Genomic DNA, 25,573 nt, shown 5'->3' with positions numbered 1-25,573 from the left:
GCGCCGGGACAACAACAAAACTCAAACGAGTACACTCAGGTGAAGCTGCTGTGGACAACATCTCACACTCAAACACTCACGCGACTCATTAGCGTCACACGGCACCCCACAAGGCCCCGCCTCTTAAAGACACATGCATGTACAGTGGACCTCTGCTATGCCGAGTCATGATGGGATACCAAAAATCCACGAGTATTTGATGAACCCCCTAAAAGTTCTTTTAAATGCCATACAATATAGTACTACTTGGAGCTACTCAACTTACTTGAACATAGTTTCTTGGCATCAAGATGCCACAAGATAGCGCCAAAAGACCTTTTTTTTTATATGATCCCATGACTTTTAAACCTCCTCCGAGGCAGCCCACTCATACCTGTTTAGAATTTGATGCCGCCATTTGCGTCCGCTTAATGTGTACACACGTCCGATGTCTCCATGGGATTTCATGTCGACAACATCCCAGCTGTGACTCCTCGCCGGCCCAATAGAGACGTGACCCGCAAATTCCGTGTCACGCTAGAGGGAGTTGTGGGGGGGGGATGTTACTGCCGGAGGGTCCGCGTTGTGAGGATAGATAAACTTCCTGTGTTTGCTAGTCATGGACTAATGTCTTTGATGTGTTTATTTTGCGGCTCCAGCTACGTGGCCATGTTCCCCTACGTCCCCCGCAAGGAGGATGAGCTGGAGCTGAGGAAGGGTGAGATGTTCCTGGTGCTGGAGCGCTGTCAGGACGGCTGGTTCAAGGGCACCTCCATGCACACCGGCAAGATCGGAGTGTTCCCGGGGAACTACATGAGTCCAGTCAGCAGGTTGGTTGAAGGTTAACGGTTTTTTGTTTTTAGTTCAGTTCAGTTTTGATATGCACGTAATGGGACCTCCAAAGTGGAACACAATCTATTTGCTCAGGCAAAACCAATGAAATAGTTGCTTTGGTGCCTTCTTGTGGCATCTTGGAACTACAGCGATACCATGACTGAAGAGTAACCCAACTTGCGAATTTTTCAGAGAAACGAGCTGTCATTTGACTGATTTTTATAGCATCGGTGTCGCAGCGTTATAAACCTTTGAGCAACAATGGAAAATGAACGGCAACTCTCAGCTAGGGGCATTATAGCTATTGCTGTTATCAATGAATGAAAACTAAGCAATACGCTTGTCACAATAAGTTAATTTTTCCTGTGTTATGGTTATCCATCCATTTTCTGTACCGCTTATCGTCACGCGGGTCGCGGGGGCGTGATGGAGCCTATCCCAGCTGTCTTCGGGCGAGAGGCGGGGTACGCCCTTAACTGGTCGGCAGCCAATCGGAGAACCCGGTCCTCTGAACTGTGAGGCAGCTGTGCTAAGCAGTCGATCACCGTGCTGCCGTGTTATGGTTATCGTAACACTTTAACCATTTGCAACGGCTTTTACGCTTCTGTAGTGGCATCACAAAGAAAACACACAAAAATGCCCAAATTCCCAAAACCTTTGGAAACACTTGTGGAGTTAATCCTGAAGATCACAGTTGTCAAACTCAACGCTCAGGGGCCACATCTGGCCCGCCACATCATTTTAAGGGGTCCGTGAAATCAAATCATTTGTGTCAACTTCCATGGTTCTTGCTAAAACCTGTGCCACAATTTCAAATAGTCATATTTAATACATAATAATGTTGAGATATTTATAAGTGTTTATTGTGACCAAACCCCTTTTTACAGTAATTTGAACAATAGTTGAACAAACTATTATCCTTGACTTCTGATTTCAAAACTACTTATCCATTTGTTGTGTATATGGAATACTATGATGAGGCAACAAAAGATTTACGTGTATGCTTTTACAGTCATAGTGGCCCTCTGAGACCCAAAAAATGAGTTTGACACTCCTACATTTAGATGCTAACTGAGCTGAAATTTCACGAGATTTGCTGACACGTTGCATGATGAGTTTGCTCTCTGAGTTTTGTTTGACTTTTGGACGGTTTGACTTTTTGGCTTTCAAGTCCATTTTCATTCAGAATCTGATTAAGATTGCACATTTGGAAGCAATTGAAATCCATGCAAAAGCCCATTTAACATTTTCTAATGTCTGAGTCTTTCAGATCAGGGTGTAATTTGTCAAGTTTAAGTAGGCTGTCATTAATGCAGCCCTATGGGGGCCACAAGCCAGTGCAAACTGTAGGCCGATCCCACGCCTGGATAAATGCAGAGGGTTGCGTCAGGAAGGGCACCCGTCTTAAAACCTTGCCAAACAATTGTGAGCGTTCATCCAAATAATTCCGGTGGAAATTCAGCTACTGTGGGTCGAAGTCAAAGAAGAAGAAGAGGTCTATAGCGGGTTCTTCGGCAGAAAGAGAAGAGGAAAGCACAGAGCCTAGAACTGAATGTGAGGACTTTGAATGTTGGGACTATGACGGAAAATCTCGGGAGTTGATTGACATGATGATTAGGAGAAAGGTTGATATATTGTGTGTCCAGGAGACTAGGTGGAAAGGCAGTAAGGCTAGAAGTTTAGTGGCCGGGTTTAAATTATTTGACCATGGTGTAGATGGGAAGAGAAATGGAGTCGGGGTTATTCTAAAAGAAGAGTTGGCTAAGAATGTCTTGGAGGTGAAAAAAGTATCAGATCGCGTGATGAGGCTGAAACTTGAAATTGAGGTTGTTATGTATAATGTGATTAGTGGCTATGCACCACAGGTAGGATGTGACCTAGAGGTGAAAGAGAAATTCTGGAAGGAGCATCCCAGAGAGAGAGAGAGTCATGATTGGTGCAGATTGTGATGTGCATGTTGCTGAAGGAAATAGGGGTGATGAAGAAGTGATGGGTAAGTACGGCATCCAGGAAAGGAACTTGGAGGGACAGATGGTGGTAGACTTTTCAAAAAGGATGCAAATGGCTGTAGTGAACACTTTTTTCCAGAAGAGCCAGGAACATAGGGTGACCCACAAGAGCGGAGGTAGAAGCACCCAGGTGGATTACATCTTGTGCAGACGATGTCATCTGAAGGAGGTCACCGACTGTAAGGTAGTGGTAGGGGAGAGTGTGGCTAGACAGCAAAGGATGGTTATGTGTAAGATGACTCTGGTGGTGGGGAGGAAGATTAGGAAGACAAAGGCAGAGCAGAGAACCATGTGGTGGAAGCAGAGACAGGAAGGACTGTTGGGCAGCTTTTCGGGAAGAGGTGAGACAGGTTCTTGGTGGACAGGAGGAGCTTCCAGAAGACTGGACCACTAAAGCCAAGGTGATTAGAGAGGCAGGCAGGCGAGTACTTTGAGTATCTTTTGACAGGAAAGGAGAGAAGGAGACTTGGTGGTGGAACCTCACAGTACAGGAAATCATACAAGGTAAAAGGTTAGCTAAGAAGAAGTGGGACACTGAGAGGGCCGAGGAGAGGCATTGAGATGCGACATAGGGCAAAGTTGGAGTTGGCTAAGGCCAAACAAGAGGCATATGATGACATGTATGCCAGGTTGGACACTAAAGAAGGAGAAAATGATCTATATAGGTTGGCCAGACAGAGGGATAGAGATGGGAAGGATGTGCAGCAGGTTAGGGTGATTAAGGACAGAGATGGAAATATGTTGACTGGTGCCAGCAGTGTGCTAGCTAGATGGAAATAATACTTCGAGGAGTTGATGAATGAGGAAAATGAGAGAGAAGGGAGAGTACAAGAGGCAAGTGTGGTGGACCAGAAAGTGGCAATGATTAGTAAGGCGGAAGTTAGAAAGGCATTAGAGGATGAAAAATGGAAAGGCAGTTGGTCCTGATGACATTCCTGTGGAGGTATGGAAGCATCTAGGAGAGGTGGCTGTGGAGTTTTTGACCAGCTTGTTCTACCGTGTGAGAAGATGCCTGAGGAATGGAGGGAAAGTGTGCTGGTGCCCATTTTTAAGAACAAGGGTGATGTGCAGAGGCAGGGAACTATAGAGGAATAAAGTTGATGAGCCACACGATGAAGTTATAGGAAAGAGTAGTGGAGGCTAGACTTAGGACAGAAATGAGTATTTGCGAGCAACAGAGTGGTTTCATGCCTAGAAAGAGTACCACAGTTGCATTATTTGCCTTGAGGATGTTGATGGAAAAGTACAGAGAAGGTCAGAAGGAGCTACATTGTGTCTTTTGTAGATCTAGAGAGAGCCTATGACAGAGTACCCAGAGAGGAACTGTGGTACTGCATGCGGAAGTCTGAAGTGGCAGAGAAGTATGTTAGAATAATACAGGACATGTACGAGGGCAGCAGAACACCGGTGAGGTGTGCTGTAGGTGTGACAGACGATTTTAAGATGGAGGTGGGACTGCATCAGAGATCAGCCATGAGCCCCTTCCTGTTTGCAGTGGTGATGGATAGGCTGACAGGTGAGTTTAGACTGGAATCCCCGTGGACCATGATGTTTGCAGATGACATTGTGATCTGCAGTGAAAGCAGGGAGCAGGTGGAGGAACGGTTAGAAAGATGGAGGGATGCACTGGAAAGCAGAGGAATTAAGATTAGCCGAAGTAAAACAGAATATATGTACATGAATGAGAGGGGTGATGGGGGAAGAGTTAGGCTACAGGAAGAAGAGATTGCAAGGGTGGAGGACTTGAAATACTTGGAGTCAACCCTCCAGAGCAATGGTGTGTGTGGTCAGGAAGTGAAGAAATGTTTCCAAGCAGGCTGGAACGGGTGGAGGAAGGTGTCAGGTGTGTTATGAGACAGAAGAGTCTCTGCTAGGATGAGGGGCAAAGTTTATAAAACAGTGGTGAGGCCAGCCATGATGGACGGATTAGAGAAGAGACAACAGGAAGCAGAGCTGGAGGTGGCGGAAATGAAGATGTTGAGGTTCGCTCTCGGAGTGACCAGGTTGGATAAAATTAGAAATGAGCTCATCAGAGGGACAGCCAAGATCCGTTGTTTTGAAGACAAAGTTAGAGAGAGCAGAGGAGAAATAGTGAGTATATTGGTAGAAGGATGATGAGGATGGAGCTGCCAGGCAAGAGAGCTAGAGAAAGACCAAAGAGAAGGTTGATGGATGTCGTGAGGGAAGACATGAGGGCAGTTGGTGTTCGAGAGGAGGATGCAGAGGGAGGCCTACATGGAAAAGGATGACGCGCTGTGGTGACCCCTAAAGGGACAACCCCAAAGGAAAAGAAGAAGTAGGCTGTCTTTACATTATTCCCTTGGACCCAATTTGGAATCTGGAAGACATTTTCCCTTCTTTATATCCTAGATTGTATGCACTTATCTGTGTGCATCTGTCATGTCACAGTTGTAACATCACCTACGTTTCCCCCCCCCCTTTCAGGACGGCGTCAGGGAGCAGCCAGGCCAAGTTACCCATGCAGGCGGGCAGAGGGATCACCATCGTCAGCCCCTCGTCCGGCCACCAAGGAGCCATCGTGGCGGTCCCCGACTCCGTCAAACATCCCCCCGTCGTTAACGCCGTCACCTCCGTCGCCGTTCAGCCCGCGGTGCCCGTAACTGTGGCTCAGACCGCCACTGGCCAGCAGCCCAAAGTACCGTTACACCTCAGCTCACAGATGACTGTGAATCAGGCTCGCAACGCCGTCAGGACAGGTAGGTCCATCGGGACTTGAGCTTTTAAAGTGAACCAAAAAGATTAGCTTTTTAGCTTTTATTTCCAGGTGTGGATCTGGCACAGCTTTAAATACCACAACTATAATGTCGCAATACCATAAAACCATCAATAGCTACCTCACAAAATAAAAGTAACTGTGCCACCTACATCATCTGGAGGAGTTCAGAATCAGTATTTACCGAACAGCATGACAAAAACGAACATAAATTTGATGCGTCATACTTACCCGAGATGCTGATTATTAAATGTATTAATGTGTGCAGAATTTGACTGTAACAAGTTTTGCTCTGACCAACCGATCAGAGGATGGAGAAATGCAGATCACATCGAGGGCCAGTCGTCTGGCTCTGTGAGAACGAATTTGAAATGTTATCGGTTACAGAAACAGAGCCCCATTCCTAATATCGTTTCAGTTACATGGACCAGCACGACTGATTCTGTAGGGCTCTGGACGATTAGATTGGCACGGAGGCTGAAATCTGATTTTGAGCATTTGACTGTATTCCTGGTAAGAAATTTGAAATTCTGTTTCCAGCTGCATGCCACGGTCAGGACCGCCCCACCGCAGCTGTGCCACCGCCCGGAACCTACCTCCCGCACCTCACTGCGTGCCCCCAGCCCTCCCCCGGCCCCACTCAGGGCTGCGCTCGGGCGGCGGTGTCGCTGGGTTGCGCCGCCGCCTCCCTCACCCCGCCAAACGTCAGCGCCGCCTCCCTGGAGGGAGACGCCTTGAGACCCGTGCCCGTCCTCGCCGGGAACAGTTCCGCTCTCGGTGCCGCCGCGACCAGCGCCGCCCTCGTATGCCGCCTGGACAAGGACATGAAGGTAGGAAATGATACAGCCGTCCATATTTATAGCGCTTGTCATGAATAGTTTGTCCTCTTTTTAATAAAGTGCTACATTAATAGTCTCTTTTTGAAAGTGCAACATCAATAGTTTGCGCTCTTTTTGGATAAGTGCCACAGAACGGTGAGGCAGATGTGCTAACAACTAGTCAACTGTGCTGCCCGGGAGTCATACAAAAGAAACTAAAGTTTGTTGCATTCGCTGTTGTTTTGTTGTTACCACAGAGAGAAAAGAAAAGTCTTCTGAAGCTGCTGTCCAACAAGAAGAAGTCACGTCAGTCGCCGCCTTCCTCGCCCACGCTTGAGACAGAGCAAGCCGCCACCGGAGAGTCGCCCCAAGGTGCAGCGGGCCCCGAGGCTTCCCTTCCCTCCTCCTCCTTCGGCGGCCAGGATGTCGATGCCGCCCCCTCGCTGTCGTCATCGTCCGTCTCCTCTTCTTCGTCGGACCCATGCTCCCATCGGAGGACCGGCGCACTGGACGGAAGCGCGCCCATCGCTCCGCCCCCTCGCCAGCCGTGCTCCTCGCTGTCATCGCTGCAGCATGACGCCCGGCCCATCATCTGTGAGAGGTACCTGCCCGATGGGAACTATATTTTTTTAAGAAAACAAACATCAAGTCAACTAAAAAACGAAAAAAGATTTTATAGTATTGCTATTATTTTTCACACTGAACTGGTAGGACTGGTAAAACAAAATTTTAAATGTTTTAAAAGTTTTAGTTTAAAAATAAAGAGCCTCCTAAAGTGCCTGAAAATGGAAACATAATATATGGCATAAAATATTAAAGAAACATAAATTATACGTTTGAATTGCCACATTTTTCCTCGATAATCTTCATAAGCAAAAATTATTTATTTATTATGACATTTAAAAAAAAAAAAGAATACTAACAACTTTATTGTAATATTCCAAATATATATATATATATATATTTTTTTTTTTAAAGCCACACACTCTGAAAAGTCACAGATATTATAGTCTTGAATATGAGGATTGTGACTCCAAGTGGACAACAGTAATAATTGCACCTCACGTGCACATTTTCTTGTTTAATAATAATACAAAATCTAATTTCATTGGATTAATGGATGGGATGATCGGAAGAATAATCTTTTCTAAAAATACTGGCTAGCCGCAGTCCTAATATCAACCCAACTGTGCTTGCGCTACCTACTGCTACCCCTAATGTGCTGCGTGCTCCCGCGTCAGGTACAGGGTGGTGGTGTCGTACCCGCCGCAGAGCGAGGCCGAGCTGGAGCTGAAGGAGGGCGACGTGGTGTTCGTGCACCGGAAGCGCGAGGACGGCTGGTTCAAAGGAACGCTGCAGCGCAACGGCAGGACCGGCTTGTTCCCCGGCAGCTTTGTGGACAGTATCTAAGCCGCGTCCCCCCCCCCCCCCCCCTCCGCACACACTGCTTTTGTTTTTATTTATACCCTTAAATGTGTGCCTTGTACTGTTCATCACTTTATTGTACATAAGGACACAAAGAGGATTTAGTCTCGGACAAACAATACTCGTTAATATAGATATGTTACTCTTTTTTTATAACTTATTTCAACAAATACTGGCCTTTGTTTTTCTTTTGGGTAGTTCAAGGGGTTAAACTGGCACGTGCTCTCGTTTGATTTGTGGTGATTTTGAAATGGGTGGGCAACCTGTGCTTCATACAGGTGCATCTCAATACATTAGAAAATGGTGGAATACTTCATTCATTTTAGTAGTTCAGTTCTAAAAGTGATTATTATTATTATTTTTTTAATAATTTGGATGCTTGCAAAAGGAATACATTCACATTTTCTTCATTGACAGAATTTCAAACTTTGATGAATCTTTTCCCATAAGTATATACAGTCAAATTCCCAAAATGACTTTTTCTACCATTTTGTAATTTATCGATATGCTAAATCAAATCAAGCCTCGACGGAAATATTCTAAATTCATCCGAGGTTCCTCCAGCTTCTCCGGTAACGACTCACTTTCCTACCGTTGTCGTTTTACGGGCCGGACGAGCTGTGCTGCTAATCAAACGTACGCCGGCGTAGCTCTGCATCGCCAGAGTGACTTAACATTTCAGCCTTTTTTTCCCCCCTGTTAATATTATTTTTATTATCACGACAAAATGCTGCTCCTCGACGGTTGTAGTAACCTCACGACTCTTTAATGTGACTCCACCACCATGACGCAACAAAGCACGTTTGCCTCGCTTTTGTGAACATGCTGGAATACTTTATAGAGAGAGAGATGATCGCTTTGATTGATCCCTTTTGATTGTTTTTTGTATTGACTTGAATTACCGTAACATTTCTTTTGCGATCCGAGAGATTTATTTGTATTTGTTTGTAGAAGAAACAACACTGTGTTAGCAGTTAGCATTAGCAGCGTTTTTGTTCTCCGTGTTGGCTTCCCACAATTAGTTTTTATAATATGGTTAGCCCTTTAATATTTGCATTTCGGCATTCACAAAGTCACCTGTTCACAGATTTTTTTGGGTGGGAACATATCGCTCGTTATTTGCGGAAACCCCCGATGAATCTTCATTTGTTTTTTGGGGGGGTTGGGGGGGGCGGACCCGCCACTGCTTATCTGTTATTTTTCAGAAAACATGTTTTGTTTTTATGACAATTGTTGCAGATTTTTGACATTCATGGTCAGTCTCAGTCTCTATCCCCTGCGATTAGCGGGGGCCCACTGTAATCGGTCCAGCAACTAACCGATTCATAATCCGGAAAATGTTGGACAGTGCAGTTTATTTCAATGTTTTAATGGTTGAGTATAGGGTGTAAGATCAGTGGTAGGGAATGGACAAATTGTTCTTAATGTATCATTTGTCCATCGTGTTTTTTTTATATATTGAATCAATCTAAAATGGGCACTATTCAGAAAAAAGGTTTCCCGTTACTTCTGAAGTTTAGTGTTAACTGTGATCATAATTGATAGTTCACTGTTTTCTATTCGAATCTTTCTCGATACTCCATAATCTTGTGTCTCGAAACGTTCCCATGCAATGCGATGCACCCATGCATTAAGAATAATAACATCAAAAATATATTTTTTAGATGCAGGCTGGTTTGGGCCTATCAGCAGCTTTTATCAAGGACTATTATGGCCACAAAGTTTGACTTAAGTCAAAATATTAGGAAAAAATATATATTGTCAATTTACCCGAATAAAGTTGTAATATTACAAGATTCTTTTATGAGAATAAAGTCATACTATTTGGAGAAAAAATATGGAGTGTAGCAATAATAAAATTTTCCTTAAAAAAAATCATTCGTTAAAAAAAACTGCTATTCTGGTAATTTACATTTTGTTATAAAATGATCTTTATTTACACATTTTTTTTCATGACTTATTGCCAAAAATCCACCTAACCCTTATAATATTTTGCAAATGTTTGCATCATGACTTTTCATTCCTCTAAAAATACTTTTAGGACATTTTCTCATAACTGATCACTTTATTAGCACACCGTTTTCCTGACTTATTTAAAAAATAAGTAATTCTCGTAATATTTTAAAAAGTATTCCTAGTAAAATGACATTTTTCACCTTGTATTTTTTAGTTTCATAAAATACAATTATTCTAATGACTTTGCATAACTGGACTTTTTTCTTGGTAAACAATATTACAACCTCATAAAATTATGATTTTATTTAAATAGATACAACTTTATGCATTTTTAAAAAAATAAGACAATTTTGTTAGTGTCACAAAATTTACTATTCAGACAATATTACAACTCTGAGTTTGTAACTTTGTTATTGTAATGTGATGAAAACAAAATTCCCGTAATACCCCCCCCTCGGAAAAATACAACGGTGGATGACTGGTTAGCACATCTGCACATCACAGTTCTGCAGATCCGGGTTCAAATCCCGGCTCCGCCTGTGTGGAGTTTGCATGTTCTAACCGTGCCTGCGTCGCTTTCGTCCCACATCCCAAAACAAAAACATGCATGGTAGGTTCATTGAAGACTCTAAATTGCCCGTAGGTGTGAATGTGAGCGTGAATGGTTGTTTCTACGTGCTGTTGTGGCCTTAATACTCCTTTTTCAAACATATACTGTATAGTCATGTTTCACCACCCTTTCGTCCTTCAGCTGCACAGAGGCAAAGGCAAAATAAAAAGTCTTCAATCACATTCATTTTGAAGAACGACTTCACAACTCTCCTGCTAAGTACTTGGTCTGTTTTTGTTTCTTATTGGTTTCTGGGGGGCCTGTAGTTCCACTGTCTGAAAGTGAAATCAACCCTATGTGTGATCTATTGTGAAAAGTATTTGAGGGAATAGCACATTTTTAAGAGGCTGTTTAACAATAAAATGAATGGTTTCCACTGCATTTGCTTGCACACGTTGTGCTTTGTCTCATTTACGACGTGATTCTGCTGAGCTGGGAGAGCGCTGACGCCAGACGCGAAGTGACAAGCGTCCACGGAGGTCATTGTCACCGCGCACGCACACACACACACAGCCCTGGAGAAGAGACGTTACCATGGGGACAAGTGATGCCGATCACAATGCTGCCGCAGCACAACATTGAGTGCTTAACTTGACCACATTATTATACACATGTACATTATTTAAGTATTATTGTAACAATGTGTGTACTTTCAAATGCACAGTATTTGAATGGCTTGGGGCTTCGCAGCGGCTATTGTGTGTCTCGCTCGCTTTAAACGGAATCGTATGTGTGTCATTACATGAACAAAAGGTATTTTAATCAGCACATGCGGAACAGGTTTCTACAACTGCTTTATGCGTTGGTGTATATCGGTGGGTATAGTCGACGTCATATCTGTTGTAATGTAGAATTCCAGCGTAGGGGGGCAACAAAAGTTACAATTGCTTTCAAAACAAAATGAACCCAGGTGGACACAAAAAGTCTTTGAAGCTTTGATTTTGGTCATAAAGAAGTGTGATGCTGCTCCTTGTGGTCAATGTTTACAGGACAACATGAAAAACAATGAGGCGTAAGGAGGAAGCGGTCTCAATGGTGGTCTTGCTACTGGTGTGGTTTTGGGATCATGACCATGGACGGCAGCATAGACAAGACCAGGAGCCACCTCAGAAAGCGTTTGGACCAGCTGGGCTACAGTCTCCATCTTGGGATGGACTCGGTGCCCTTGGTTGCTAAGCTCTTCAGGTAGAAACACTTGGTCTTTCATGTCGCATTTAGATAAATTCAAGGGAAAACAGTCCGTATAAAAAGTCTAGACACCCCTGTTCAAATGCCAGGTCTTTGTGATCTAAAAAAAAAAATGAGACCAAGATATATCGTTTCCAAACTTTTTCCACCTTTATTGTGACAAAAACCTGTACAGCTCAATAATTTTTTTTCTTATCTTTTCAAAAGGGGAAGTAAAAATAACTGAATGAATAGGGTTTGCGTAAGTGTGTACACCTCTTATAACTGGGATGTGACTGTGTTCGGAAGGAAGCAATGACATTCCAACTCATGGGAGTTAGCACACATCTGCCCCCATTTATAGCGCCGCTGGTAAACCCCAAATAAAGTTCAGCTGTTCAAATAGACTTTTCCTGCCTTTTTGTGTGTGTGCTTTACAGCAGAAACCTGAAGCCTTGTTCTAACATTAATTACCATTTCAAACTGCTCATAATTCTGAAGGCCCAAGTCCCAGCTGATCATTACAAAATCTCCCAAATGCATGTGGTAAAATGTATTCTTGTCCAATGAAACCAAGGTTGATTTATTTTGTTGTTGTTGTTTTTTTGTTTTTTTTTGTTTTGTTTTTTGGGGGCCATAATTCCAAAAGGTGTGTTTGGCACAAACAACGCTGCAAATCACCAAAAGAACACCATACTGTACCTACAGTGTAGCATGGTGGCGGCAGCATCGGGCTTTGGAGTTGGAAATAAATGTCAGGAAAAGCCAACTCGAACATCTGAAGAGGCATTTTAAATAGTGGCAGGTGTGTGCTGACTCCCATTTAACATGAGATTGAATGTGATGAAAATTCCCAGTTAGAAGAGGGTGTGCACATATGTGCAACCATATCTTGGGTGTTTATTTTTACTTGGGGGGGGGAATTCAATTGAATTGTACAGGTTCTAGGTCACCTTAATGTTGGAAAAGGTTTTGAAATGGCATTTGAACAAGGGTGTGTCGACTTTTTATATCCATTGTATATAATGTCTTTCTGTTCTAAACACAAATGGTTGCGATTTGACAACTGCATTGTTCTGCTTCAGAGAAAGGGGGAAAAAAAATAAAATAAATCGAATTGAATTCAAATCATTGACTGGCTCAGCCCTGTGTCATCACTTCATCATTGGCTCGCAGTGATCTGGTGCACACCACGGTTAGCCTACGCGATGCTAAACTGTCAGGGAGGCAGCCCGAGCGATACCACGATGATGACCTACTTGAGCCACCGTACAGGACCATGTTGGCCTCTGGCGACCATTTTATCAGTGGAGGTAAGCTGTCTCCATTTGGCATCGCAAACAAACTCCGTTCACCCTCCTGTTGAGTTTTTTTTCATCGTTATAAAAATTATGTGTTCATATGGACAAATATTAATGAAAAAATATATATATATAAATGACAGTGGTACCCTGACTGAGTGCCCCAACTTGAGTTATGAGCCAGCATTTAGTGGGTTTTTTAAAATTTTATTTTGTGTGAGCAAACATTTGTGGTTTGAACTCGTTCAGATTACAGTTATAGTGGTACCTTGACTGACGAGTCGCTTGGCTGATTTTTCTCTTAGTTGAGAGCTAAAATTTCACTTTGGAGTGCTAGATGGTGGCAGTGAACTCTATTTAATTATGTTATCACTGTATGTTTTTATAAAGCTGTAGAATGCAATATTTTTTATTAAAAACATGCTAAGATTTTTTAAATTGGTGTTTTATGAGGGGGTTGGAACAAATGAATGGTTAAGTTGGTGACTTCAACTTGTAACTCAAGGTACCACTATAAGTCTTTTGGTCTACTTTCAGGTGGTAAAAAACGCAGCATTGCTTTGATACACAAGTGTACACAGACGGATGAAGACAGACCTCTTCCTCCTCCTCGTGATGATGATGAAGCCGATTTATCTGCAAGGTTTGTTGGCTCCGCAGCAAATATGAGAAATATAGCGAAACCTCTCCATAAGTAGATTTTTGTCAGTGTTGTTAGTTATTGCCGTGTTTTTGTCCGACATGTTGCTAGCTTTTGTCAAATTTTGTCCATTATTCTTTCAGATTTTTGTGATTCATTTATTTATTTATTTCCTATATTTTTGTCTGTTTTCTTTCCATTTTTGTGCATTTTTTGATCTGTTTAAAAAAAAAAAAACATCAGCTTTGGTCGGGTTTTTTCTTTTTTTGTGGGGGGGGCTGTATTTTTTTGCCAGCTTTTGGTCTGTTTTCGTTCAATTTTTTGGTGCAGTTTTCCATCTATTTAAAAAAAAGCTCAAATTGGATCGGGGATTTTATTTTTCTCTAGTTTTGCTTAAGCTTTTTGTATGTTCTCTTTCCATTTTTTAAATTTGATCCATTTATTTAAAAATAGCTGAGATTTTTTTTTAAGGCGTATCTCTCTGTTTTTGTTCACATTTTGTTTGTGTATTTTTCATCTATTTCTCGTTAGTTTGGGCCATTTTTACCCAGTTGTCTGTTTTGTCAGTTTTTCTCTTTTTGAGTTTATTTATTTATTTATTTATTTTTATTTTTTTCCCCACCCAATTTTGGATTGTGTTATATCCTGGTATCAAGTTTTTATCAAATTTTGTCAGATTCTTGTCAGATTTTTGCAGTAATTTTGTCAGCTTTGTTTACCTGCAAATGTATTTGTCCACTAAAGAAAAGGGTTTGGGGTCAGATTTGGTCTTTTTTTTTTTTTTTTTTTTTTTTTTAAATAAATTTTTTTATTGTATTGTCCTATTAGTGCTGTCAGTTTTTGTCAAATGTTGTCCATTATTTATTTATTTATTGCGATTTGCAAATGGCCGAGGGTTTACTGCGGATGCTTTTCCGTGTACATAAAGTGCCGCGTTGATCATTTCTAGGCTGGTGGAACTGCTGGAGGAGCACGTCGTCTCCATGAAATCGGAGCTGGACGACTCTCACGGGCGCATAAAAACCTTAAACGGCCAAGTAAGTCGCCAGCGGGCGTGCGCGGGCGTCATCACGGAGACGTCTAACCGCGCGTGTGACGCAGTTGGCCGAGCTGCAGGAGGCCAAGCGGACGCTCGAACGCACGCTGGAGGACGAGCGGCGGCGGTCGAGCGCCGAGGCGGCCGAGCTGGCCGAGCTGGCCTCGCGGAACGAGGAGACGCGTCGGGAGCTGAGGCGCAAGGACGGCGCCGTGGCTCGGACGGTGGCGCTGAAGGAGCGCGTGCTCAACATGGCCTACAGGAAGCTGTCCGCCTCCAGGGAGGTCATCCTCAGCCAACAGGAAGTCATCCAGGACCTGGAGGAGAACCTAAGGAAGATACAAGCGGTGAGCCAGCTCTTGAAGATTTTCATTTTTCTATCTGGTTAGAACGGCGGGGAAGTGGTTAGTACGTCTGCTTCACAGTTCTGAATTTTGGGGTTCAAGTCTGGGCTGTGTGGACTTTGCATGTTTGCCAGAATACTCGGCGAAAACCAAGAGTCTTGCGTGGCTTTTCTCCGGGTACTCTGGCTTCCTCCCACATTCCAAAAACATTCATGTTAAGTTGAAAAAAATAAATAAATAAATAAATGATGTTGCAATTTCCTAAAAAGAAAAAAAAAAGAAGGTCCGTTTGAAGGTCCGTCGGGCTTTGTCTGCCCCTGCTGTGCTCAATGTGTCGCCTTTCTATTTGGCAGGAAGTTAGCGAGCGACGACGCCTTCGAGAGCAGCTGGACGAGGCGAGAGGACGAAACCACAAACTGGAAGGATTGCTCGACATCTTGGAGGCGGAGAAGAGCGCCCTGCAGAACAAAGTGGACACGATGATGGACACCCGTAAACTTGTTGATTATTAGCTATCCGTCCATCCATTTTCCGCACCGCTTATCCTCACAAGGGTCGCGGGCGAGCTGGAGCCTATCCCAGCTGACTCCGGGCAACAGGCGGGGTACACCCTGAACTGGTCACCAGCCAATCACAGGGCACATATAAACAAACAAACCCTTCACACGCATGTGCACACCTATGGGCAATTTCGAGTCTACCGTGCATGTTTTGGGGATGTGGGAGGAAACCGGAGTACCCGGAGAAAAGCCACGCAGGCAACGGGTAGAACATGCCAACTCCACACAGGCGGGGCCGGATTTCAACCCGCAACCTCAGAACTGTGAGGCGGATGTGCTAACCAGTCGTTCACCGTGCCGCCCTCGATTATTATTATTATGATTATTGTTATGTAGCTGTAGCAGCAGTAGTAAAGGCTCCATCACCACGGATGCCAGTTACAGCCATAATAGTTAATGCTTTAAAAAATACATATATAGTGTAAAAAGTATATAATAAATTTTAATTAATCATTTCATAAAATTTTTAAAAGTTAAAAATCTAAAACTGCATATAAAGTAGTTCATTTTGATCATAAAATAATTCTAATATAAATTGTATTTATATTAAAATTGTATTATACTTTTAGAGTCAACCATTGTGGAAAACTTGAATTAAAATAATTTTTAAATATTAAAATGTGTGAAATAGTTTATTTAGATTTTAAGAAATTCATTGCCATTTTAAAACTGTCACTTTATAATTTAGTCAATTTCTATTGATTAACCAGCCAAGATATCGATTTTAATAGTAAGATAATTTATTTTAATATTTTATTAGGTTGTTTTTTTTTGTAATTGTTCAAATGCGGATGTAAAATAGTTGAGTGAAATGCCGTCTGCGTGTGGTTCAGACAGAGACCTGGTCCTGGAGTTGGATTCGTCACGGGGCAAATATGGCGACGGCAACGGCGGGCCTGCGCTCGGCGTGGCCGCCTTCATCGAGAGCCTGGAGGAGGAGCGCAATCGCTACCGGCGCGAGGTCCAGAGCTACAGGAGCCTCCTGAAGGCCACGACGCCCACCGCGCCCACCGCGCCCATGGTGCCCACGGTGCCCAGTCCCACGCAGGCCAGGAGGAACAAGTTCGTCCTGGCCGCCACCTTCCAGGCCGATGCGGCTGAACCGAGCGGACGCGCTCGTTCAAATCAATGAGCGTTTTATTCCTACGGCGACAACGCTTACCTCATGCAGAAGAAGCACTTTACGAAGAACCGAGAACTCTCCTCCGAACAATTGGATCGTTATTGTACTGTTGATGCTCCGCCCTAATAAAACTTTTCCACCACCAAATCTGATCTGTATGGTTGCACCATCATTCAAATAACACTCAACCCTATTTTTGACGGGGGGTGGGGGGGGGGCTTTGTTCTTGTCACGTTTTTCTTCGTTTTTTGGGCATTTTGAGATATTTTTCTTTTTTTTTTTTTGGTCATATTTTGTTTGCTCGACTGAGCAATTTTTGGCCTATTGTCATTATTTTGTGGCAGTTTTGATGTAACGTTTGTCATTTTTTTATTTTTTATTTTTTTGCCGTATTTTTGGAGGGTTTTCCCCCTTTGACCTTTTTTCAGTTTTCTTGTCTGGTTGTCATTTTTGATAGCTGTTTTATAGGTTTGTTGTCATTCTTCATATATTTTGTCTAATTTGCACCCATTATTACCCATTTTTAGCCATTTCTGTTCATTTTTCTTTTTGTTTGACCGATGCCAGATGTTTTTTTTGTTGATAGTTTCTGTAAGCTTTTTGTCAAGCTTGTGTCAATTTTTGTCATGTTTCTGGCAGTTTTCTAAAAAATAATACCTCGTTTTTTGTTAGTTTTGTGTGAATTTTGTCAGTCGTTTTTCTACTTTTTTGGTCTTGGTTTTGTCAGATTTGTTTTTTTCCCCCTGCTTGTTTATGGTCATGTTTTTCCATTTTATTTTATTTTAATTAATTCTTTTTTGGGGAGCAGTGTCATCTTTCCGTCCATTTTATTGCCGGATATTAGTTTTGTGCCGTTTTTTTTTTTTTTTTTTGGTATGATTTTGTCAGATTTATACCTGGTTTTTATGTTTTTGTTCTGGTTTTTGTCAGTTTTGCCGTTTATTTTGTTTGTTTTGACACAATTTTTGTGTAAAAAGTGCCGAAGGGTCGGCTTACAGACACATTTTTAAAATTAGTCAGATAAAAATGGAGTTACTTGGTTATGTATTTTGACACTTGAAGGGTGGGCCGGCACTCCAGACAACTTTTTGCAGACAATCGGCTGTGGTCTAAATGGCGTCCCCTAGTGGCGAATCATGGGCACAGCGCGCACATGATGAGCGTTACCTTTCGTCTGTGCAAACAGCGCCATCTGGCGGTTTGGTGAATAACCCCGCAATAAGCCGAGGTACTAAAGTCACACTTTTGACAAAAAGTATAAAGTTAACATTAACATCAACGCGCGGGTTTTTACTTTTATTTTCCTCTCCTCACATGTTGATCATAACCACTGTCACCTCTCGATGACGTCACCTACGCGACTCACTCTAAAGGCGTCAATAGTCAACTTTTGTTGCTTCGAACCCACGCATTAATTTGATCATTTTAAGTACTGTATATAAATTTTTTTTGGGGGGGGGGGGGGCGAGTTACTGCGCAGTGTCTGGCAAACTCCAGAAGTGTTTTTTCTTTTTAAGGGGTGACAAAGGAGGAGCTATTTATTTTGCACAGTCAATGTAAGGAATCTATAGTTAAAAATTTACCTAGATATTGTTGTACAACCAAGCGGTTTTCTTGAAAAATGACACTCCGAAAAAAAATACTTTTATTGCTGAATATTATGACTTTTTTTTCTTTTGTATCGAAATTGCAGCTATTATTGCAAACTTGCGCCCCCCGGAAAAAATGCTTCTTTTCTTGAAAAATATTTTTCCCAGGACTCTGTTTTAACTTAATATAACTTTTTATTGAAAATGAATATAGTTTTTCCTCTAAAAATGACAACATTTGAAAAATGCAAACAATTTTGACGGAACGTTGTGACTTTTGACTTGATAAATGATAAATTTGCTTAGATATTTTTTTCTTCAAAAATGTCAACTTTTTGAGCAAAATATTACCACTTTACTGTTCAAAATTCAAACTTCATTCCGCGTGAAATAAAAACGATAACCGATTAATGTGTGTGTGTTTATGCATGTAGGCTTTGACAGAAACGTCACGTTATCTCGTTAGAAGAATCTTTATTTGCAACTTTCATGAACTAAAATAATATCGGCGGCGGAGAAGAATCCATTTACAGGCATGGCTGGCCATGGAAAACACACACACACACACACACGCTTGATGATGGATTAATAATAATAACAAGCGGATGATAAGAAAGATGGTAAATGATGTTTTGGCACTGTGCAAACACACGAGTGTCCACGATCACATGCAAAGAAAAAAAAAAGAACAAAGAAACACGTGTTGTTGTGATATATGATGATGATGAAATTTAAAATGTCGGGTATGGAAATAGTGTTTTTTTTTTTTTTTTTTTTTTTTAATACAAAAATAAACTGGACGATTTGTGACACTGAAAAGCGTTCATGTCTAACAGAAACAGCAACAGTTCGTCTTTGCAGACCCAAAACCGACAGCCGACTTTCCCGTAGTCATCCTTGAAGGCGCGGCCTCGCTCGACGGCTTCACCATCTCGCACTTTCCAGTCGCTTGAAAACAAACAAAACAAAAAGAGAAAAGCAGGAAGGTCCCGACACCCACGAAGGGAGGGACGGCGCCCCCTACAGGTCGTCGCTCTCCACGAGGGAACCGGGCGGCAGAGGGCTGCAGTCGGGGAAGAAGGCCGCCTTGACGTCCAGGCCGCGCTCGGTCAGGGCGGCGTAGCGGCTGCTGGACGGACGCAGCGGCTTCACCTTCGGCACGCTCGGCTGCTGCCACTGGGCTGCGCGCGCGCACACACACACACAAACAGTGCTTCAGAGATATGTGGCACACAAAAAAAATTTTTTCTGGAAATATGGCATCTTTTTTAATATCTCGTGGAATATTATGACTTTTTTTCTTGAAAAATTACCTTAGAAAGTTTTCATTTACTTTCACAAGCTATTATAATTTTTTATTTTTTCACTTTTTTTAACAATAATCTTTACTTGATCTTGAAAACATATTTCTTTTTCTGAATATGCCATTTTATTATATGTGAGTTTTTGCAGATTATTAGCGTTTTTCTTGTCACGTGACGTTTCTTGAAAAAAAATGTGTGAAATATTTTTTTGAGAAAATACTTTTACAGAATATGACTGTTTTCTTGAAAAGATATGGCTTTTACTTTTGAAAAAAAAAACATAACTTGCTCTTATTGCCACATTATGACTCGGGGAGAAAAAAAACAACCTTTCTAATGGAATTTTGCAACTTTTTTCAAGGAAAAAAATACAACTTTTTCCTTTGTATAATTATGATTTATTTCTTCTTGAAATATAAAATGATCTTTATCTAAAAAAAAAATTACTTTTTCTCACAGGTCAACATGACTTCTTGATTTCTTTTATTTCTATGCAGGATATTATGACTTGTTTGTTAAAAAAAAAACTAAAAAATAAGTAAAATAAGTCATTTTTTTTGTAAAATTATAACTTTTTCTTCTTGAAAACTTCTGCCCTAATTTAATTTCCACATGAACTTTCTTCGTGCAATTTGACTTTCTCCATGACAACATTTTTCCTGAAAAATTTAATGTTTTTGTCTTGAAAAATTGGGAGTTTTTAAACATTTTCTAAAATTAAATAAATACATAATTTATTCCTTTAAAAAAAAAAAAAAACTAAAAATCCATCTTTGTTTGCAGCTTACCGTGCACGTCGAGGCGCGCGGTGCTGGACACGATGCCGGCGTCGTTCTTGGCCGACACGGTGTACCATCCGGCGTCCTCCTTGGTGGCCGGCTGGATGATCATGCACAGGTAGCCGCAGTTGTCCTGGTGCATGCTGGGAGTAACAAACAAAAAAAAAACAACAACAACACTGAATGAGTAGTGCAGCGCAAAGCAAAAGCTATTCTTTTTTTGTCTGGAGGCGCTGACCTGATTCTGTCTGTGTCGTGCGTGAGCGACTCGTTCTCGCGTTTCCAGAAGATCTGCGGGTACGGGACGCCGCTGACGCGACACTCCAGACGCACGGGGTGCCCATCCGCCACGCTTGTGTTCTGAAGCTTCTCCGAGAACGACGGAGCCTTGTGCATCTCCTTGGCTGCACCCGAAGCGCACAAATATGACAAAAATGTGAATGTTTGATTTTTTTCCTTAGAAATTGCAACTTTTTTAACAGAATGATAAAAAAAATGTCTTAATATTTTGAGTTTGTGTTTTGAGCAGTAAGTAACATTTCCTGTTCTCTGGTTATCATCAAAATGTTCCTCTCTCTAACACCACCCCCTCCCAAAAAAAAAGCCAAAGAAAAAGCAAAACACACATGGGTGTTTTATTTGTTTTCTGAAAAATTGTAAAAAAAAATAAAATTATTGCTGAATACTACAGGTTCTTTCTTGCAATATTATGTCCCCCTACTAAATTTAGGACATTTTTTGACTATTTATTATTAAATCTTTCTTGATATTTTCCATGAAATATTATGATGTTCTTCTGAAAAAGCATTTCCCCGCCCAGGAATCCATTTTCGGGTAATGCTTTTCCCCCTAAAAAAAAATGAATTTTTTTTTCTCTTGAGTTTTAGACTTTTTTTTTTTTTCCCCTCCAGAAATATGAGATTTTCTTGAAAAATGACCTTTTTCTTTGAAATTTCTTCATAGCTCACTACTACTTTTCTTGTCAACTTCTCCTTTGCAGGACTCCCCCCCCCCCCACCCACACCAAATATTTTTTTTTTCTTGAACTTTCCTGTTCTAGTTTGAGTTCTGAGCAGTAAGTTCCATTTCCTGTTCAATGTTCGTCATCACCCCCCCCCCCCTCCAAAAAAGCCCCCAAAAAAGCAAAACGCAGATGTGACTTTTTCAAGCATATATCTCGGTAAAACGTTGGCCGTCTGTTAGTTTACCTGCGACGATGAGCTCGAGGTTGAAGGAGTTCTGCCCGGCGCGGTTGCTGGCGACGCACGTGTAGACGCCGGCGTCGCGGGCGCTCACGGGCTCGATGACCAGCGAGTGGACGCCGTTCTCGCGCACCAACATCTTGTGGGCCGAGTCGGGCCGGACGGTCTGGCCTTCGAGCTGCCATAGCAGGTCCGGGGTGGGCAGGCCGCTCACCTGCAACGCAGACAGAGAGACTATGAAACAATTGAAAGTCGGACTTGCTCGCATACTTGAAAAACCAAATGATGAACTGCGATGTAGCGAGTCTTCAGGTTGTGTGTGTGTGTGTGTGTGTGTGTGTGACTTTGGCTGACTTTCTGCCATCTGGAATTTTCTCTGGAAACTTCTGGCGGCCTCAGCGCGGCGTAGAAATAAATAAATGTCAGCGCTATAAATAGCGCTGACATTCAGATGCCGGGTTAGAATCACAGCGGCGAGACGTTTTGTTTTATTACCTTTTGACATTTCTAAAAGAATTCCTGACGGAGAGACTTCCAGATGAGACGCGAGTGGAAAACCGCTAAGAAAAGTAACAAATATTTCCAAAAAAGAAAAGAAAAAGGTCCCAGTGGAATAAGGACGAGTTGTTTTGTGTGAAATGTCATTATGTTGGTAATATTTGGATATTTTTTTTTACATACTTTTTTGCATACATTATTAATACTCTATTTAGTATTAATATTTAATTATGATTAATTTTGTAATATTTGGACACTTTTGCAGATTTGTGTGTACTTTCCCTTTGTATTTTATTCTACATCTTTATTTTTACACTTATTGATATAGTATTATTATTAAATGTTATTATTCGACTGAAATTGTATGAATATTATTTGGCTGATTTCAACACGTTTTGTTGGTATTTACTATTCTTATGCTTATCTTAGTATTTTTCAGATTTTTCTTCATTCATAAGAATTAGACAGTAAAAGACAGTTTTTTAATTGTCTATTGTTTGTGGTTGTATTATTTATTATATTATTGTAATAATAATCTTGCAAATGTTAGCAGATTTTGTTCCTTGTTTGTTTAACAATTTTTGAGTGTCATTTTAATTACTCTCAGATGTATTATTCTTTTAATAATTTAGCATTCAAGTATTTTTCAGATAATCCTCTTATTTCTTATTATTATTGTATTGGTTCATTAATATTTTATTATTTAGCAGTATCAATTATGTTAAATTAAGTATGCTGATGCTAACGTTACCATTTATTACATCTGTTTGATTATTTTGTAATTATTTATTCGAAGCTTTTTTTTTTTTCCCAATTTCTAATTTGAATTTATTGATTTATTATTACTATTTGAAGTTGGATTCTTTGTACACTGTACATTGTTTATTTATTAAGTTTTATTATTTTTTTTGTGTTACGATTGAATTATATTACTTTGGAAAAAAAATCTATTTTAATTTGTTTTGTATTGCTATTTTTTGCATTAATATTTGAGATTTTTATTTTTCACCAGGTTAGACTTCATTATGTTTTTATTTGATTTATGAGTATGATTTAATGATATTATTATTTGGGCAATATTGGCATTATTGTTTTTTTTCTTCCCCATGGAAATGTCGGGCTATTTCCGAAAATTCCATTTGTTGATTTGTATTGGTAAAATGGTCTTTTTTGTGTGTGCGCGCGTGTCACCTTGCAGTCCATGCGGCACAGTCGCCCCTCCTGCACGATGATGTCGCCGGGCGCCTGCAGGAAGTGCGGGCGGAAGTGGCGCTCCTGGATGCCGTCGTTCTCGTCGCCGCTGTCTCGGGAGCGCGACCTCGGCCTGCAAGAATTTCGTACACATCACTCGAGTAACGTACAATTGTTCTCCAATGATTCCGTTATTTTGGTAATAACGTACGGTGACGTTTGACCTCATTTGTACACGCCATTGATTTATATAGAATTATCATTATTATTATTGTTGTGGAGTCGACTTCTTTCACATTTGTTTTTCATCATCCTCATCGTCATCGTCATCATCATCACCACCACTCAGTCAACAACCGCCGAGCCGAAAGAGAAGCAAACCGGGTGTGCCCTATCATTAGAGCAACAGGCCCGCAAAGGAAGTGTGACGCGATCAGCGACAGGGCCTGGCGCGTGTGCGCGTGGGCGTTGCCCGTCACCGACCTGCGCATGTGCCCCGGCGCCGATCGCTGGCTGCGCCCTCGCTGGTTGACGGCCTGCACCATCATCCTGCCTGTGCAGCTCACCCGACCCTGTGCGGAACACAAGCAGCGGTCACAAGGGGGCGCTCGCAAACATCCATCCATCCATCATCCATCCATCCATCCATCATCCATCCATCCATCCATCATCTGTCCATCATACATCCATCATCCATCAATCCATCCATCCATCATCTGTCCATCATCCATCCATCCATCCATCCATCCATCATCCATCCATCCATCCATCATCCGTCCATCATACATCCATCAATCCATCCATCATCCATCCATCCATCATCCGTCCATCATACATCCATCAATCCATCAATCCATCCATCATCTGTCCATCATACATCCATCCATCCATCCATCACCCATCCATCCATCACCCATCCATCCATCCAACCATCCATCCATCAATCCATCCATCATCCATCCATCCATCATCTATCCATCCATCATCCATCCATCCATCATACATCCATCATACATCCATCATCCATCTATCCATCCATCCATCATCCGTCCATCCATCCATCCGTCATCCATCAATCCATCCATCATCCATCTATCCATCCATCATACATCCATCCATCCATCAACCATCAATCATTCATCCATCCATCCATCGATCATCCATCCATCCATCCATCATCCATCCATCCATCCATCCATCATCCGTCCATCATACATCCATCATCCATCAATCCATCCAGTCATCCATCATCCGTCCATCATACATCCATCCATCCATCCATCAACCATCAATCATTCATCCATCCACCCATTGATCATCCATCCATCCATCATCCATCCATCCATCCATCCATCATCCGTCCATCATACATCCATCATCCATCAATCCATCATCTGTCCATCACCCATCCATCCATCACCCATCCATCCATCCAACCATCCATCCATCATCCATCCATCCATCATCCATTATCCATCCATCATACATCCATCATACATCCATCATACATCCATCATCCATCTATCCATCCATCATCCATCCATCCATCATCCATCCATCCATCATCCATCCATCATACATCCATCATCCATCTATCCATCCATCCATCATCCGTCCATCCATCCATCACCCATCCATCCAACCATCAATCATTCATCCATCCATCCATCCATCATCCATCCATCCATCCATCCATCATGCACTCATCTTGGCTGCAGTGAAGCCCAGTTTCCACAACCGCCCGCAATCGGCGGAAATCCACCATACAGATGGACCATATATTTAAAAAGAAAACATTGAAATAGTTTGACCCCCTCCCTCACGCTTTAAACACATTTTAACTTGTTAAAAGGCTTTTATTATTTAAAAAAAAGAAAGAAAATAAATTGTAACTGTATTTGAAGATGTGTTGTTTTCTTTTTAGGAAACAGCACCATCAGTCTTTTGTTTTCCTTTATGGAAGTGCAATAGTTTGACTTCTTATTGGGAAAGCAATAGTTTTCTTCTTTTTTACAAAAGTGCAACATCACTAGTTTGTTGCAAGTTATTATTTATTTTTAAGTCCACGTTAAAAACTCTTCTTTTTTGGCAGGATTTTGGGAGCATTTCCACTTTGAAATGATCTTTCTTGTGCCGTTTGCTGTTTTTTTCTCTTTGTTGTAAATGTTTATAAGATGTTTCTTTGTTTTTAAATTATTTTAATCATTTGAAGCAGGTTGTGTATGAAACGCGCTATATCACTACATTTGCGTTGCGTTATTTTTAGGAAAATACACCGTCAATATTGTTTCATTTCAGGTCAAATGTAACAGTTTTTCTTTTTCATGGCTTTTGTAAGTGCAACGTCAATTTTTGTTTTCCTTTTAAGAAAGTTGCAACATCACTTTTTCGTTTTCTTTTTAGGAAAATGTTCACGCAAACCTACGGACAATTTAACGTCTTTCGTTTGCGTTTTTTGGAACGCGGTACTCCGG

At 41.6% G+C, this 25,573-nt stretch overlaps 3 protein-coding genes across 3 annotated transcripts in view; 2 read left to right on the top strand and 1 right to left on the bottom strand.

The window, feature by feature from the left end:
• Positions 1–10,746, top strand: part of sh3rf1 (SH3 domain containing ring finger 1) — a 55,564-nt gene extending 44,818 nt beyond the window's left edge. Inside the window, exons 8-12 of the mRNA XM_061779367.1 lie at positions 639–809; positions 5,268–5,539; positions 6,097–6,386; positions 6,632–6,975; positions 7,616–10,746. Of these exons, the coding sequence (XP_061635351.1) occupies positions 639–809; positions 5,268–5,539; positions 6,097–6,386; positions 6,632–6,975; positions 7,616–7,784 (1,246 nt within the window). The 3' untranslated portion in view covers positions 7,785–10,746. The remainder of the gene's footprint in view (positions 1–638; positions 810–5,267; positions 5,540–6,096; positions 6,387–6,631; positions 6,976–7,615) is intronic.
• Positions 10,747–10,868: 122 nt separating this feature from the next.
• LOC133480775 (centrosomal protein of 135 kDa-like) lies at positions 10,869–16,674 on the top strand. Its single transcript, XM_061779366.1, has 7 exons — positions 10,869–11,550; positions 12,709–12,845; positions 13,371–13,476; positions 14,423–14,510; positions 14,575–14,856; positions 15,207–15,345; positions 16,247–16,674. The coding sequence occupies exons 1-7, from the start codon at positions 11,432–11,434 to the stop codon at positions 16,543–16,545; spliced, it is 1,170 nt and encodes a 389-aa protein (XP_061635350.1). The 5' UTR covers positions 10,869–11,431; the 3' UTR covers positions 16,546–16,674.
• A 2,336-nt stretch (positions 16,675–19,010) lies between these two features.
• palld (palladin, cytoskeletal associated protein) overlaps positions 19,011–25,573 on the bottom strand; it is a 46,674-nt gene continuing 40,111 nt past the window's right edge. Inside the window, 6 exon segments of the mRNA XM_061778285.1 lie at positions 19,011–19,306; positions 20,218–20,351; positions 20,447–20,612; positions 21,417–21,624; positions 23,100–23,232; positions 23,583–23,671. Of these exon segments, the coding sequence (XP_061634269.1) occupies positions 19,146–19,306; positions 20,218–20,351; positions 20,447–20,612; positions 21,417–21,624; positions 23,100–23,232; positions 23,583–23,671 (891 nt within the window). The 3' untranslated portion in view covers positions 19,011–19,145.

This window comes from Phyllopteryx taeniolatus, chromosome 7, assembly GCF_024500385.1.
Source record: "Phyllopteryx taeniolatus isolate TA_2022b chromosome 7, UOR_Ptae_1.2, whole genome shotgun sequence".
Classification (NCBI taxonomy): domain Eukaryota; kingdom Metazoa; phylum Chordata; class Actinopteri; order Syngnathiformes; family Syngnathidae; genus Phyllopteryx; species Phyllopteryx taeniolatus.
This window is presented reverse-complemented; position numbering and strand designations above follow the sequence as displayed.

Bases quoted from the DNA above. Each gene is read 5' to 3' on its own strand.
- LOC133480775 (XM_061779366.1), top strand. From the start codon at position 11,432: ATGACCATGGACGGCAGCATAGACAAGACCAGGAGCCACCTCAGAAAG. The intron at 11,551-12,708 runs GTAGAAACACTT...ATTGGCTCGCAG, and splicing joins TTGGTTGCTAAGCTCTTCAG to TGATCTGGTGCACACCACGG. The intron at 14,857-15,206 runs GTGAGCCAGCTC...TCTATTTGGCAG, and splicing joins ACCTAAGGAAGATACAAGCG to GAAGTTAGCGAGCGACGACG.